This window comes from Eriocheir sinensis, chromosome 61 (assembly GCF_024679095.1).
Source record: "Eriocheir sinensis breed Jianghai 21 chromosome 61, ASM2467909v1, whole genome shotgun sequence".
NCBI classification, from domain to species: Eukaryota; Metazoa; Arthropoda; class Malacostraca; order Decapoda; family Varunidae; genus Eriocheir; species Eriocheir sinensis.
The window spans coordinates 5355521-5372826 of record NC_066569.1 but is presented as its reverse complement, the minus strand read 5'-3'; the positions used below and the strand labels follow the sequence as shown (position 1 = coordinate 5372826).

Here is a 17306-nt window from a genome sequence, read left to right as displayed (position 1 = left end):
CCCACCCCTTTTTCTCCTCTCCCTCTCTTTCCCCTTCCATCCCTTTCTCTCCCACTCCTTTTTCTCCCCTCCCACCCCTTTTTCTCCTTTCCCTCTTTCTCCTCCCTTCCTCTCTTATTTTCTCCTCCCCCCTTTTCTTTTTCTCCCTTAACTCTCCCCTTTCACCTCTTTCTCTCCCCTTCCCTCTCTTTCTCTCCCCTCCCACCCCTTTCTCCCCCATTCCTCTCTTTCTCTCCCCTCCCCCCCCTTTCTTTCTCTCCCCTCCCCCCACTTCCCCTGGGCCTTTCTCTCCTTATCATAGAGACTTGTACCAAACGTGTAGCCATCATGTAGGAGTGTAGATAAGACTGGGAAATGCTGACACACATACACACACACACACACACTTCTTGACATGACCTCTCCTCTGACCTCGTTTTTTTTTTCTTTTGTTGTAATAGCATAATATTGTGGGCTTTTTTATTTTTATTTTATTTTATTTTTTTGCTACCCCTTAAGCTGCACACACACACACACACACACACACACACACACACACAAATAAAATAATGAATAAATAAAATAAAATAAAAAGAAAAACAACTGGTGGTCTGCTTTAAACATTTTTATTATCATTATTTTACAAAAGCACAGGTAAATATACAGAACGAATACTTAATTAATGGTATGTACAGGTGAAGGGGGAGGGAAGGAGGGGGGTGGGGGGGGGTAAGGGAATAAAGGGGGAGGGTGAGGTGGGGTGGGGTGGGGTGGGGGGGGTAGCCACTTGGAATTTATATAACTTGAGGTGGGGGGACAGGAAGGGGTTGAGGTGGTGGAGGGTAGGGGGGGGGGGGTAGGGGGGGGGTAAAGGGAAGGGGATGGAATGGAAAGTGCCTCTTCTATTTGCTCTTGTTGTTGTTGTTGTTGTTGTTGTTGTTGTTTTCTGTCACCTTATTTTTATGTTGCTTGAATTTCGTTGACTGAGGTGTGTGTTGCGTTGGTAACTCTCTCTCTCTCTCTCTCTCTCTCTCTCTCTCTCTCTCTCTCTCTCTCTCTCTCTCTCTCTCTCTCTCAGCAGCAAGGACAAACAAATATCAAAGGTGTTTTAAAATCTATACACACATACACATAAAAAAAAACTGTACAATCTCTTTAAATATCAATAAAACATTCAAATATTAAATAAAAAATAAAGTAAATAGAAATAAAATATAAAATTGATGAAGCAGGAAGGAAGGAAGGAATGGGAGGAGGAAAAGAAGGAAGGAAGGAAGGAAGGAGGAAAAGAAGGAAGGAAGGAACGAAGGGGAGGAGGAGGAGGAAAGGAAGGAAGGAATGAAATAAAAGAGAAGAGAACGAGAAGATAAGGAAGAAAGAAAAGATAGCAGGGAAAGATAAAATAAAGAAGATAATGAGATAAAGAAAGGAAGGAAGAGTAGAGAGAAAAGATTAAGAGAAAAGGATAGAATAAGAGAAAGGAAGAAAGAAAAGTACAGGGAAAATAAATGAAAGGAAATAGTAGAAAGAAATTAAAAGGTGGGAAGAGAGAAAGAAAAGGAAGAAAGGAAGGAAAAAGGGAAAGGAAGTGAATGACAGGAAGAAAGGAGAAAGGGAAAGGAAGAAGAAAACAAATATAAAATGTGGCACAAAAAACTAAGATGGACTTGGCTTGAGGGCTTGGTGGCAGGCGGTCTTAAAGTCTCTCACTCACCCAACCAACCAGCAAACTAACCAGCCAGCCAGTCTCTCAATCTCTCAGCCAACCAAGCCTTCCAAGTCGAGCCAATACAAGTTCTAAGGACCACAAGTTATTAAGGAAGGGAGAAATGAACGCTTGAATAAACAAACAAAAAACAGAATGAATGAATAAGTGGAAGAATAAGGAAGGAAGGTATAGGAAAAATAGATGAAGAATGGAAATTGCAAAAAGGGATGAAGATGGAATAGAGGAAGAAGCGAAGGAGTGGAAGAATGAGAAAGAAGAGAGGAGAAGATAGGTAAAGAAAAAAGGGATGAAGATAGAATAGAGGAAGAATTGAAGGAGTGGATTCATCGTACCCCAAACACACACACACACACACACACACACACACACACACACACACACACACACACACACACACACGGCCATTCTAGTCACCTAACAGAAGCGGTAGGTGGTAGATGGTGCCACTAAAAACGGAAGTGGCGTGTGGAGGAGAATGTGGAGAAGGAAGGAGAATGAAAAGGATAAGGGTAAAAAAAGAGGAGGGGAGGAGACGAAGGAATGGAGGGAAAGAAGAAGGAGAAGGAAAAAAAGGAAGATGAAAAAAATAAAGTATAGTGATATTGTTTGTCCTTGAAGCTGCTCTCTCTCTCTCTCTCTCTCTCTCTCTATGGCATTCTCACCATTAAAACAACATACAAATAATGGCAATATAAGCAGTTTGGCATCAATATCCCAACACACACACACACACACACACACACCCTCTCTCTCCCCATAGAAAATACTGCACAATCACCACCATCACCATCATCTTCACCATCATTATCCATTCATGAGGTCCTTCTTTATTCACTGAGGTTCCCCCCCCACCCCCCTTCCTCCACCCACCCCCCTTTACTCTCATTTTCTTAGGGGGGGGGAAGATATGGGGGGGTTACATAATGCTTTGAAGGGGGTGATTGATGGGGTGGGGGAGGGGGGGGAGGGGAGGTAGGGAAGGAATGGGAGAGGGAGGGGGATTTAATACAACACACACACACACACACACACACACACACACACACACACACACACACACACACACACACACACACACCTCGCTTGGTTGGTTGAAGAGCGACACAATTTTTTTTCCATTTGTGTTTTGTTTTCCTGTTGTTGTTGTTGTTTTTTTGTTTATTTTCAGTGTTTTTTATTTTTTATTTTCCATTCTTCCCTTTTCTTCCTCTTCTTATTATTTCTTGTTTTTTTGCTTTTTCTTCTGGTTCCCTTTTTCTTTTTCTCTATTGGTTTGTTTTTTTCATTATTTTCTTCTTATTTTTTACACTTTCCTTCTTTTCTGCTTCTTTTTTTTCTACTATTATTATTATTATTATTATTATTATTATTATTTTCAGTATTTTGTTTCTTTTCCTCCTTTTTTTTACTTTTTTCTTTCTTTCTTCCTTCCATTTTCTTTCTTTCTTCCTCCTTCCTTCCATTTTCTTTCTTTCTCCCTTTCATTTTCTTCCTTCCTTCCATTTTCTTTATTTTTCCCTTTCTCCTTCCTTCCTTCATTCCAATTTCTTTCTTCCTTCCTTTCTTGTGTTGACATTTTAATCTGCAGTTCATGTCATCAATCTCTTTCTTTCAATATTTTTTCCTTTTTTTCCCATCATCATTTTAACAGAAGCACATTTTTAACCCTCATTTTCCACCATCATCTACATATAAAACACAAGTCACCATCCTCTTCAACTGTCACTACCATCATCATCAGCATTCCTTCACCATCTACACACACACACACACATTTTCATCCTATCAACACCATCATCACAAAACACATGTACGTACACACAAACACATGCATCATCATCATTAACCAGGTGACGACGACGGGAGCGAGAGATAACGAGGGTACAGGTAGAGGGGTGAGGGGGGGGGGAGGGGAAGGTAAGGGGGGGGACTCACCTATCGTCACACTCTCTACAGTTGGTCCCCTTGTATCGTCTTCCCTTTCTTTATTTACACTGAGCATTGCGTTCCTGTCTGTCCGCCTGTCTGTTTCTGTCCCTTTGTTTCTAGTGGTCCCCTTCCCCCATCTGTTTGTTTCTAGTGGTCCCCCTCCCCCATCTGTTTGTTTCTAGTGGTCCCCCTCTCATCTTTGTCTGTTCCTGTCCCTTTGTTTCTAGTTGTCCTCCCTCCCCCCCCTCTTTAGTTCCACTCTTTGTTTTCTTTAGTTTTGTTTCACTTTGTCCTTTTGTTGTTTGTTTGTTTATTGTTTTGTTGTTTTCATTCAAGGACGTGTATTTTTTTTTCTTTCTTTGTTCTTTGTCTGTTTCTTGTCTTTTCTTCTGTCCTTTTTCTCCTTTTCATCTTTTCTTCATCTTTTTCTTTATCCTTCATTTTCTTTTCACCTTTTCTTTTTCATCTTTTCTTCATCTTTTTCTTTATCCTTCATTTCCTTTTCACCTTTTCTTTTTCATCTTTTCTTCATTTTTTTCATCCTTCATTTTCTTCCTTTCATCTCCACCCATCATCTTTTTCTTCCTTTCATCTCCACCCATCATCTTTTTCTTCCTTTACCTTTATCACACACCTATTTATCCCTCCTTATACATCTACATCTTTCCTCCGTTTTCTTTCCTCTCTCCATCTCTTTCCTTTCCTTCCTCACACAAACGGATATTTTCTTTAGTTTCCCCGAATTTCTCATCAATCGGGGTTTAATTTCCGTTTTCTTCAGTCGCTCATTCTTACCTCTCTCTCTTTTATCAATCTATCTCTCTTGCTCAATTTCCTTCCTTTCTCACACAAGCGGATATTTTCTTTAGTTTCCATTTTCTTTTGCATTATCATGACACTTTCTTCAATCTCTCTCTCTCTCTCTCTCAATTTTCTTTACTTTCTCTCTTTGCTCTATTTTCTTTACACTTTTCTATCTAACCCTTTATCTATCTATTTTCTTTACAATCTCTCTATCTCTCTCCTTTATCTCTCTATCTCTCTATCTCCTTCACACTCATATAGGAAGCACTTGACATAAATTAGGTCATAAGGGAAGACTTGGAAGGAGGAGGAGGAGGAGGAGGAGGAGGAACTATGAGGTATGAGAGGAATTAATATTTTTAACTATATTATGTCATGTCATTTTGCAGAGAGGAGGAGGAGGAGGAGGAGGAGGAGGAGGAGGGCAGGGAGTGATGGGGTGATGGGAAGGGGGTGATGGGGGTTAAGTTATGCCCTTCCCTGCCCTTCCATAACCTACCCTGCCCCTCACTCACGCACACAGACGCACATATGGTTCAGAAACGCACATGCCATGACTGTTTTTTTCCTTGTGTGTGTGTGTGTGTGTGTGTGTGTGTAGGTGGTCATTGTTACTGTTGTTGTTGTTGTTAATGTATTTGATTTATTTTTTTTCTCTTTCTCATTCTTTCACACTTCCTCTCTCTCTCATTTTCTCTCTTTTTCTTTCTTTCTTTATCTTTTTATTCTTTCACACTCAACTTATTTCTTTGCATTTTCTCTCTCTCTCTCTCTCTCTCTCTCTCTCTCTCTCTTTTCCGTCTCCTGTTTATCATGATTATTCCTTTCTTTTTCTTTCCTTTCTCTCTCTCTTTCTTTCCAGTACTTATTTATCTTCCTATTCTTCCTTCTTCTTCCATTCACCATCTTCATTATTTCCTTCCATGTCTTCTTTCTTCCTCTTTCCTTCCTCCTCCTCGTCATTCCTTCCAGTACGTCTTCTCTCCTTCTCCTCCCTCTTCCTCCTCCTGCTACTTCTTCTTCCTCTCCGCCTTCTCCGCCAGTTTCTCCGCCTTCTTCTGCAGCTTCTCCCTCCCCTTCTTCTCCTTCTCTATCTGCTTCCGCTCCTTCTCCACAGCCAGGCGCAGATCCTTCACCTGAAAAGAATGAAGGCTTAAGACACACACAGACAGACAGGCACAGACACACAGATAGATAGATAGATGGAAAGAGACACAGATAGACACATTTGGCAAGGCCTTCATAGGAGTTGTGGGCATTTCCGGGAGCAGTTTTATGACCCTGGTGGTAGTCTGACCCTTCCTCTGTACTGTGCACCTGTAGAAACACACATTTGGCAAGGCCTTCATAGGAGTTGTGGGCATTTCCGGGAGCAGTTTTATGACCCTGTTTGTAGTTTGACCCTTCCACAAAGACAGGAAGAAAGACACACAGACAGACATACAGAAAGAGGCACAGACAGACAGATAGGCAGGACGGCGGACGCTGAATACATACATCACTGACAGGTGGACGGATAATGATTGAGAATAGAGACAGACAGAGGCTTGATGATTGAGTAAGCAGATCTATAGTCCAGAGGTCGGCAACCCATAATTCTAGAAGAGCCAGTTCCTTCAAACTTGGCAGGAAAGCTGTCCTGCTGGAGCCACAGTGTAGTGTGTGAATGGAAATTACGAAACATTAATATTTCCTCCTCCATATGGGAGCTAGATAATACACCCACAGGCAAGACAAGATACTAAATTACACTAAAATGATAATAATAATAATAATAATAATAATAATAATAATAATAATAATAATAATAATAATAATAATAATAATACTGGTAATCATTATAAAAACAGTTGTCATAAAATAAACTATTATATTTATGAAGCCCCTCCATTAATTTCATATGATGTCACAACACATTGTCAGTCGTTTGTAGTTTGTCACCATGACTGTACAAGTATTACATGCTTTTACACAACACGCCAAGTGTACTTGATACATCTGGTCACCACGCTGGTTTAAACTTCAGTGTGACTCCTGCTCCTGAGCTTCTTTGGAGAGCTGCTCAATGTCTGGAGCGTGTGCTCTCATTTTCTACGATGATTTGTAAGTTTTTAAGTAGGTGGCAGGAGCCAGGGTCAAGAGTCCGCTGCTCTAGTCCTTGTTTACTTACTTAGATGGAATAAAAGCAAAGAAAAATATACCACAGCAGCTTAGAAACACAAGACTCACCCTGCTTTAGATCTTCCTGTCATCAACAAGGACGATAGATAATTTTGTTATTTGGGAGCAGCGAGTAGCGTTTTTTTAATTTTTTTTATTATTGTTTTCTTTTTTTTTGTGCCCTTGAGCTGTCTCCTTTGTTGTAAAACAAACACACGCACAAACTCACCTTCCTCTTTATCTTGTTCTTATCGTCGGTGGCCAGGCCGAGGTTCTTGAGGTCGCGTGCGTCGAGGTTGAGGAGCCTTGGACCGGTGATGGCCAACTCTTGGAACTTGCCCACGCACCCCTCCAGGCCCTGCACCACCAGCCACTGACTCACCTGGCGGACACAGAACACAGGTGAGGCGGACGACAGGTGAGAATGGAGGGAAGGCGTGAGAGGACGGGAAGACATATGCGAAAGGGAGGTAAGGGTGAGAGAATGGCTGTGGAAGAAGGGCAGGTGTGAGGAGAGGTAAAAGGGCAGGTGTGTGTGTGTGAGGGGAGATGCATAGGGGATTAGGAGCAGGTGAGGAATAGTGGGGAGGAAGGCAGGGAAGAAGAGAAAGAGGGAAAGGAGGAGGAAGATGGTGAGAAAAAGGCAGGGAGAGGTGTGAAAAATAGGAGAGGTGTACGGAGAGGAAAAGGAGGAGGAGGAGGAGGTGAAAACTGAAAGAGAAGAGGAAAGAGAAGAGACTGTAGATTAGGAATTGGGAAGGTGTATAGTGAGGAGAGGAGGGAGAATAGACTGTAGATTAGGAATTGGGAAGATGTATAGTGAGGAGAGGAGGGAGAATAGACTGTAGATTAGGAATTGGGAAGGTGTATAGTGAGGAAAGGGGGGAGACTAGACTGTAGATTAGGAATTGGGAAGATGTATAGTGAGGAGAGGAGGGAGAATAGACTGTAGATTAGGAATTGGGAAGGTGTATAGTGAGGAGAGGAGGGAGAATAGACTGTAGATTAGGAATTGGGAAGGTGTATAGTGAGGAGAGGAGGGAGAATAGACTGTAGATTAGGAATTGGGAAGGTGTATAGTGAGGAAAGGAGGAGGAGGAGGGGGAGAAAGTACGAACGTAATGAAGAGAAATACAAAAAGGAAAGAGAAATAAGTTGAACATACACAAACAATGCTGGGAAAGATGTAATTTGAGAGAGATATGGAGAGGAAAGGGAGAAAGAGGAGGAGGAGGAGGGGAGAATAGACTGTAGATTAGGAAGAGAAATGCAAAAAGGAAAGAGACACAAGTTAAACATATACAAACAATGCTGGGAAAGATGTAATTTGAGAGATATATGGAGAGGAAAGGGAGAAAGAGGAGGAGGAGGAGGAGGGGGAGAAAGTACGAACGTAATGAAGAGAAATGCAAAAAGGAAAGAGACACAAGTTAAACATATATAAACAATGCTGGGAAAGATGTAATTTGAGAGAGATATGGAGAGGAAAGGGAGAAAGAGGAGGAGGAGGAGGAGGAGGAGGGGGAGAGAAAGTACAAATGTAATGAAGAGAAATGCAAAAAGGAAAGAGAAATAAGTTGAACATATACAAACAATGCTGGGAAAGATGTAATTTGAGAGATATATGGAGAGGAAAGGGAGAAAGACGAGGAGGAGGAGGAGAACAAAGAGATAAGTTTAACATTCACAAGTAGACTGAGTACATACAAGGTTAGTAGTGCCGTGAACAAAAGGACAAAACAAAGTGAGTGAATGAGTGAGTGCGTCCCTAGAGAGAATGAGGAAGACTTGAACACCATGAATGAACTCAACCACATTCCACCGAGCTCATCCGCCCTTTACTCATCTTAATTATCTCTATCTTATTATCTTTATTATTATGTCCAGTGAATGTACGCATCAATGGGGGAGCAGGTCATCCATATACAAGGCTTACTGAGTGGACTTGTTAACCTGTCCGCTGCGATTGGCACGGATTTAGCCTTCACTGGTAGCCTGGTAACATACACTCCCAGGTCTTTCTCTGCCTCTGTGGTGGATAGTGGAGTGTTTCCCATGTGGTATTGGTGTGCTGGATATCCCTTCACTGGTAGCCTGGTAACATACACTCCCATATCTTTCTCTGCCTCTGTGGTGGATAGTGGAGTGTTTCCCATGTGGTATTGGTGTGCTGGATATCCCTTCACTGGTAGCCTGGTAACATACACTCCCAGGTCTTTCTCTGCCTCTGTGGTGGATAGTGGAGTGTTTCCCATGTGGTACTGGTGTGCTGGATATCCCTTCACTGGTAGCCTGGTAACATACACTCCCAGGTCTTTCTGCCTCTGTGGTGGATAGTGGAGTGTTTCCCATGTGGTATTGGTGTGCTGGATATCCCTTCACTGGTAGCCTGGTAACATACACTCCCAGGTCTTTCTCTGCCTCTGTGGTGGATAGTGGAGTGTTTCCCATGTGGTATTGGTGTGCTGGATATCCCTTCACTGGTAGCCTGGTAACATACACTCCCAGGTCTTTCTCTGCCTCTGTGGTGGATAGTGGAGTGTTTCCCATGTGGTATTGGTGTGCTGGATATCCCTTCACTGGTAGCCTGGTAACATTCACTCCCAGGTCTTTCTCTGCCTCTGTGGTGGATAGTGGAGTGTTATGTCCCTTCACTGGTAGCCTGGTAACATACACTCCCAGGTCTTTCTCTGCCTCTGTGGTGGATAGTGGAGTGTTTCCCATGTGGTATTGGTGTGCTGGATATCCCTTCACTGGTAGCCTGGTAACATACACTCCCAGGTCTTTCTCTGCCTCTGTGGTGGATAGTGGAGTGTTTCCCATGTGGTATAGGTGTGTGGGATATCCCCTCCCAAGGTGCAGGACTTTACATTTTTCTTCACTGAATTGTAGCAGCCACTTTTTGCTCCACTCCTCTACCTTGGTGATGTCTTCTGGTAGGAAATCCACAGTCAAGGGGTTAAATGTTGGTGTGTCAGGTGATGTGTAGATAACAGGGACACAAGCGAGGTAGACTGATATAGTTTCTGCACAGGGAACAGGAAGACATGAATGAAGTGAACAATGACACAACTTGACACATCACAATCAGAGAAGACGAAGAAAGGAAAGAATAAAGAAAGGGAGTAAGAAAGGAAGGAAGGAAGGAAGAAAGGAAGGAAGGAAGAAAGAAAGGGAGGGAACAGGAAGACATGAATAAAATGAACAATGACACACAACTTGACACATCACCATCAGAGAAGACGAAGAAAAAAACGAAGAAATGAAAGAATAAAGAAAGGAAGGAAGGAAGGAAGAAAGAAAGGAAGGGAACAGGAAGACATGAATAAAATGAACAATGACACAACTTGACACATCACCATCAGAGAAGACGAAGAAAAAAACGAAGAAATGAAAGAATAAAGGAAGGAAGAAAGGAAGAAAGAAAGAAAGGAAGGAGGAAAGAAATACATGAATAAAGTGAACAATAACACAACTCGACACACCCACCCACCACTTGAGGAGACAATCGTAACAAGAGAAAAAAACAAAAACGAAGCAAAACATAAATAAAATCTTACCTCGGCTTGTGAGGAAAGAGGAAAAAGGGAACAAAGACAAACGCAAACAGAGATAACAATAGAAGGGATGCAAAGACAGGCCGCAGTGCACACCTGTGATCACCTACCTTGTGGACGGACAGGTGGACCGTACCTTGTGTGTCGTTAGGGGAGTAGTGTTACCACCCTCACCACCATCACCATCATCACCAATCACCATATCATCACCACGTTGTCTAGCTGTATCTTGTGTTTCGTTAGGGGTAATATCACCATCAATAACCATCTTCATCACCATCTTCGTCTAGTTAAGGGTTATTTCACCACCACTATCATCACCTTGTCTAGCTGTATCTTGTGTCTCGTTAGGGGTAATATCACCATCAATAACCATCTTCATCACCATCTTCGTCTAGTTAAGGGTTATTTCACCACTACCATCATCACCTTCACCACAATGAGTTGACGCATTATTGTTGTAAGGGGACTCTCACCTTACTGCCCAGCTGATCATCTTCCTCCTCCTCCTTCTTCTTTTCCTCCTCCTCCAGGTGTCGGCCTTTTAACGAACTAACATGCATGCAGACAAGGAGATCTATGAAGCTTGGTGCAAAGGTGAGTGAGGTGAAACAAGCAGAGAGAACACTTACCTTGGACAGAAGCAGAGGAGTGGGTGGTGGCTAACTTGTGGGTGAGGCTGCCTGTTAACTCTTTCTCTCTCTCTCTGTCTGTCTGTCTCTGTCTGTGTCTCTCCTAATCTTTCTCTCTCTCAACCTTTCTTTCTCTTTTTTTTTAACCTTTCTCTCTCTCTCTTAACCATTATTTCTCTCTTTTAATCTTTCTTTCTCTTTATTTCTTTCTTTTTAACTTTTCTTTCTCTCAACCTTTATTTCTCCCTATTTCTCCTCTCTCTTAATCTTTCTTTCTCTCTCTCAATCTTTGTTTCTCCCTATTTCTCTCTCTCTCCAGCTTCCTTTCTCTATTTCTCTCTCGCTTGGAACCTTTCTCTGTTTCTGTCTCTTAATCTTTTTCCTTTCTATTATTTTCTGTGTCCTAATTTTCCATTCTTTCTATTTTTCTCTTTCAACCTTTCCCAGTGTAAGTCCTATCTCTTTTTATAACAGTAGTTTTATGATGGTTGATGGGAAATTGGTTTATCTCTCTATCTTGGTTTGTTTAGTACCTCTGGGTATTTCTTATCAGTGAGGACTAGCTTGATTGCCTCTGGGTGTTGTGTTGTTTATTATTCAGTGTTTTAAAGCTACAAAATAAAATAATGAAGTAAAATCTAATCTTTTTTTCAGCTCACTGCTCTAACTACAACCTTTCCAAACTCATTTATTCCCTCATACTTACGATCTTCCATTTATCTTTTACCCTCTGCTCAGTCTCAACCCCCAGCCACCTTCCGTATGTTGATATTCTTGTTGTTTTTAGTCCTGTCTGTCTGTCTCCATGGCTGGATAAAAAGCACCCTCCTAATACCCTTCATCCCTGTCTTCAGCCCTTCTAACACTAGCTAACAACTGCCTTTTTCTTTCTTCTTCTGATTTCTCCTTATCCATTTCTTTTTATTTGGTTTCCTAAGATTTTGTAACACTCGCTAACCATAATAATAAAAAAGCATCCCCTGGTACCCCTTCCCCCTCTGGTGCTGATTCTGGAGGGTCACCGTACCTGCTCCTTGGTCCAGTCCACCACAGGGGCCGTCTGCCACATGTGGGAGCGTTTGGTGCGGTGTTCAGAGGGCGGCGGGGGCGGCTGGGGGTGGGTGTGGGTGAGGGAGGTCTGTGAGCCGAGCGACGCCCCCGACCCCTCGTCCCCCGAGCCCAGGGAGGCGGGGCCGCTGCTCACCTCCCCGCTGCTGCCGTCTAGACCTGGCGTGGTCATGAGGTCAGGCCGGGCGCCACAAATGCCTACTACCACTGCCACCACCACCACCACCACCACACACCCACGGGCCTGGGCAGCGATTCTTGGTGAACTAACCGACAGACTGACTTGAGTTTTAAGTCTTGATGGAATGACTTGACTTTAGCCCAGAAATGACTGACTGAGTTCATTCTGAACTAAATAACAGATGGTCAAATTCCTCATTTTTGGCAACACAGTTGCCTGTTTTGTGTGAGCTTTGGGTCATGGAAAAGTTACATCAATTCAGTTTCTCTTTTTTGTGTACACTGTACTTAGTATTTCCAGAAGGTGTTTAAGATGCCTTCCATGACTATGAAAACACACAAAGACAAAGAATAGTCATAGAAATGCATTTTACAAATGCTAATAAGAGAACAAGAGCAGTGAATAGCAAGCTTTTTTGTTTTCTTGTGTCGGCCTTGAGCCTTTTCCTTTACTTTAAAGAAAACCTCCTTCCTCCGTCTGCTCACCATTATGTAAACACAAATTTTTTCTTTACGCTTTCATCACAGTCGTCCAAAATCACTCAAACATTTTGCCTCACAGAATTGCATCACCACAGGCCTGGTGGGGTGTGTGGGGGGGTGGGGGAGGGGAGGGGTGAGGAGAGGGACAATGGGGTGCAAAAGGGTGCAAGTGGCTAACCCCCCCTGCCTCCCTGTCCCTCCCCCTCCCACACCACTACAAGGGACTGACTGACAGACTTTGGGCCAATTGTTTCAGGGTAAGCACATGCCAGATTGGACAAGTGGGGGGGAGGTGGGGGGGTAGGGGTCTTTGGGGGGTTGGGGGATTAAACTCAAAATAGCAACTTAATCAACAACAGCGGACTATTAATAATTATCTATTGTTTGGTCCGTGAGTGCAAAAATAATAGCAATGATAATGACTAATAATAAAAATAGTAATGGCAGTAATAATAACAATAAGGCTGCTTGCTAATGGCTGGTGTATAAATAAATGCTAATAAATCAATACCAGGCTCTTAAAAATACCCATTAAATTACAGCTACAAATAATAATAATAAAAATAATAAATGATAATAAACTAAGGAACTCTAATTGTTTGCAGGTATATCTGTGTTTTTTTCTTTAGGGGGAGAAGTAGAAGGATGATTTGGATTTTGTCAAACTGTATAGAACTTGATATTTTGTTTGTTTTGTCGGAAATGGAAATGACTTGTACGGAAGGGAATTTTGGCTAAGAACTCAAATCATTTATAAGTATCTGTGTTTTTTTCTTTAGGGGGAGAAGTAGAAGGATGATTTAGATTTTGTTAAACTGTATAGAACTTGATATTTTGTTTGTTTTGTCGGAAATGGAAATGACTTGCACGGAAGGGAATTTTGGCTAAGAACTCAAATCATTTATAAGTATCTGTGTTTTTTTCTTTAGGGGGAGAAGTAGAAGAGTGATTTGGATTTTGTTAAATTGTATAGACCTTGATATTTTGTTTGTTTTGTCGGAAATGGAAATGACTTGTACGGAAGGGAATTTTGGGTGATGTGTGTTGTCCATATTGAAGGTTGATGGGTGAAGGATGAAGAGGGAGGCAAGGGTCACGGGCCTACTCTAAAGAAACATTAACCTAAATTTTGTATTAATAACTTGACCACATTTTTTTTCTTCCTTTTCAATTCTTTTTCCTCATCTTTTGCAATACTAACTAACATTAGTCTTTAGAGGGAGAAGTAGAAGGATGATTTAGATTTTGTTAAACTGTATAGAACATGATATTTTTTTTAGTCTTGTCGGAAATGGAAATGGCTCGTACAGAAGGTAATTTTGGGTGGTGTGTGTGTGTTGTCCATATTGAAGGTTGATGGGTGGAGGATGTAGAGGAGGGAGACAGGTAGGGTGTTCACGGACATTCTATTTACCTGACCACTCTCTTTTTCTTCCTTCTAAGTCGCTCTTTCCTCACCCTCTGAAAGACTCGCTAACTCTATGCTTCTCTCTTCCTTTCTTCTTCTAATTTCTCCTTACTTGTCTAACCCATTTATCTCCCTATTATCTGGTTTACACTCCCCCTTTGTCCATATTGAAGGCTGATGGGTGGAGGATGTGGAGGAGGGAGACAGGGGTAGGTGTTCACAGATATCCAATTTGCCTACTCCTTTAAACATCAACTTAGGATTTTGTTTAACTCGCTAACCATTTTCTTTTTTCTTCCTGTCTTCAAACTTTTACTTTCCTCTCAAATCCATCTTTCACTTTTATGTGGTTTTACTAGTTAACTTTACTTTCCTTTCTTCCTTTCTCTTCTAATCCATCTACCTCTTTATTTAATCCTACTTACCTTCCTTTCTTTTTTAATCCATCTACCTCTTTATTTAATCCTACTTATCTTTCTTTCTTTTTTAATCCATCTACCTCTTTATTTAATCCTACTTATCTTCCTTTCTTTTTTAATCCATCTACCTCTATTTGATCCCACTTATATCCTTTCCTCTTTTTATTTATCCTATTCTTCCCTTTTGCATCTTTTCTGGGCATCATATCTGTTTGTATGATCTTTTCTAGTCCATCTTTTTAATACATCTACCTCTTTATTTAATCCCACTTATATCCTTTCCTCTTTTTATTTATCCTATTCTTTTCTGGGCATCATATCTGTTTGTATCATCTTTTATAACTTTCTTTGGTTTCAACTTTTCCAGGTTTCCCCCTTGTCATTTTTCCCTTGTCGACCTGTTACTTTCTCCTCAACCTTTTCCTCCTCCTCCTCCTCCTCCTCCTTCTCTCCTACATAACTCAGTCTCAAATCTTTCCCTCACATCTCCCTCCTTCACTTGTCTCACACCCCTTCCTTCACCCTAATCTTCCTATATCACCCCCTTTCCTTCCTTATCCTCCTCTTCCACCTTCTCCATTCCTACACAAGCTATGGTCTCAAATCTTCCCATCATCACATATCCCTTCACCCCATGACACCTCCCATATCCTCCCTCACCCATGTCTTCCTATATCACCATTTCCTTTCCTTCCTCCTCCTCCTCCTCCTCCTCTCTAACACAACCCTACCTCGAAAACCTCCCATTATCATCCCCTTCCCCCTTTCCTCATCACCCATACTCACCCAGTGTCCCTTTGTGTGAGGTGGTGGTTGTGGTGGTGGTTGTGGTGGTTGACTCCAGGGACCTCTGACTCAGCAGCACCACGCCTCCTGACGGGTTGGGGCTGACCACCGCTGACCCCGGGCTGTTAAGGCTTCCGCTGATGCCTGTCCGCCCGAGCTTAGGGGACCCGCCGCCGCCGCTGTGGGAGTCCCGGTGAGTCTCGCGGTGTGACTCGCGGTGGGACTCACGGTGGGACTCGCGGTGGGATTCTCGGTGGGACTCGCGGTGGGATTCCCGGTGTGTTTCTCGGTGGGCTTCCCGGGCTGTCTGTGGGTGGGTTGTGCGGTTGAGGGGACATGAAAGTAGCGGGCTTTTTGAGTAGTGGGCTTTTTTTTGTTATTATTGTTTCCTTTTTTTAGTGCCCTTGAGCTGTCTCCTTTGTTGTAAAAAAAAAAAAAAAAAAAAAAAAAAAAAGTTAGGAGACAATATAATTTAAACTCCTTCCTCCTTTTCCTCCTCCTCTTTGTTATTGGTCTCCTCTTCCTCCCTTTAATTTATCTTGGCTTCTCATACATACATACATACATACACACCCTCCCTGAAACACACACACACCTCTAAAAACATACACACCCTCCCTGAAACACACACACGCCTCTAAAAACATACACACCCTCCCTGAAACACACACACGCCTCTAAAAACATACACACCCTCCCTGAAACACACACACGCCTCTAAAAACATACACACCCTCCCTGAAACACACACACGCCTCTAAAAACATACACACCCTCCCTGAAACACACACACGTCTCTAAAATTAACCAAACACACACACACACACACACACACGTACTTACACACCATCACTAACCTTACTAACGGGGGTGTAGAAGGCAGACTGTGACCTGTTGGGGGAGGTGGCCGAGGAGGGGGGTGGGGGGCCGGCCGGGTGGTGCGCGGTGGATACGAGATGGTGCGCTGTTGACGACACATGCAAGGGACCGCTAATGTGAGGCTTCTTGCCCACTGGAAGGGAGAGACAGAGGAGCCGGCTCGGTCACCACCACCACCACCACCAAGGGTTTCAACACCACTCACCACCACTTAATGATAGGGGTCAGGGAGCTACACAGACACACAGATCTTCCCATGTGTTGAGTCGTAATTATGTGTTTTAAGTCTAACAATTAGGGATGGGGTCAGGAAGATATGCAGGATAACAGACTTTCCTATGTACTAAATATTTAATCATTTTTTGTGTGTTCATTTTCACTAACATTTATGGATTGGGATTAGGGGTCAGGGAGCTACACAGACACACAGATCTTCCCATGTATTGAGTTGTAGTTATGTGTTTTAAGTCTAACAATTAGGGACGGGGTCAGGAAGATATGCAGGATAACAGACTTTCCTATGTACTGTTTAATTAACGTTTTTCGTGTATTAACTTTCACTAACATTTACGGACTGGGGTTAGGAGTTAAGGGAGCTTCACAGACACACAGATCTTCCTTTGTATAGAGTCGTAGTTGTGGGTTTCAAGTCTAACAATTAAGGATGGGTTGAGGAAGATATGCAGGATAACAGACTTTCCCATGTACTATTTAATTAACGTTTTTTGTGTATTAACTTTCACTAACATTTACGGACTGGGGTTAGGGGTCAGGGAGCTACACAGACACACAGATCTTCCCATGTATTGAGTTGTAGTTATGTGTTTTAAGTTTAACAATTAGGGATGGGGTCAGGAAGATATGCAGGATAACAGACTTTCCTATGTACTATTTAATCAATGTTTTTTTGTGTATTAATTTTCACTAACATTTACAGATTGGGATTAGGGGTCAGGGAGCTACACAGACAAGCAGATCTTCCTATGTATTGAGTTGCATAGGGTGTAGTTATGTGTTGCAAGTCTTAAATCATTGACGTTTCGCCGAACTCAGAAACAAGGTGAGCAAAAGGCCTGCTCACATAGACCTAATTTGGGATCTTCAGTGTCACTATAAGTTGCAGGGGAGGCGTATGAACAAGAAAAAAGGAAAACAACAGCTATTAAGGATAGGGTTGAGAGGCTACATAGAGACTGACTTCCCTGCATCTTTAGTTAGTGAGGTTAGTAAGGATGGACATAGAGAGTTATATATTTTTTTAATGGTATAGGAGGCGGAAAAAAAAGTATAAAC

The 17306-nt window shown here is 42.3% G+C and overlaps 2 protein-coding genes across 11 annotated transcripts in view; one reads left to right on the top strand and one right to left on the bottom strand.

The window, feature by feature from the left end:
- Positions 1-986: 986 nt before the first annotated feature.
- Positions 987-17306, bottom strand: part of LOC126986218 (neurabin-1-like) — a 63367-nt gene continuing 47047 nt past the window's right edge. For 3 of the 6 annotated variants that reach the window (XM_050842192.1, XM_050842189.1, XM_050842190.1), the window contains 5 exons: positions 15992-16146; positions 15135-15441; positions 11818-12017; positions 6831-6983; positions 987-5577 (listed from right to left, as the gene is read on the bottom strand). In XM_050842192.1, coding sequence (XP_050698149.1) covers positions 5452-5577; positions 6831-6983; positions 11818-12017; positions 15135-15441; positions 15992-16146 — 941 coding nt within the window. In that variant the 3' untranslated portion in view covers positions 987-5451. The remainder of the gene's footprint in view (positions 5578-6830; positions 6984-11817; positions 12018-15134; positions 15442-15991; positions 16147-17306) is intronic. The other 3 variants (XM_050842193.1, XM_050842191.1, XR_007739410.1) reach the window with 2 other exon arrangements.
- Positions 7867-9795, top strand: LOC126986219 (uncharacterized). Of its 5 annotated transcripts, none has more exons than XM_050842197.1 (3): positions 7939-8913; positions 9011-9109; positions 9209-9795. In XM_050842197.1, exons 1-3 carry the CDS (start codon positions 8492-8494, stop codon positions 9588-9590), a joined length of 903 nt encoding a protein of 300 aa, XP_050698154.1. In that variant the 5' UTR covers positions 7939-8491; the 3' UTR covers positions 9591-9795. The 5 variants fall into 5 exon arrangements, 4 of the variants coding, with proteins under 4 accessions (XP_050698154.1, XP_050698153.1, XP_050698152.1 ...); XM_050842195.1 differs by having other exon boundaries at positions 7943-8913; positions 9011-9208; positions 9284-9795; XR_007739411.1 differs by lacking the exon at positions 9011-9109 and having other exon boundaries at positions 7867-8913; positions 9284-9795.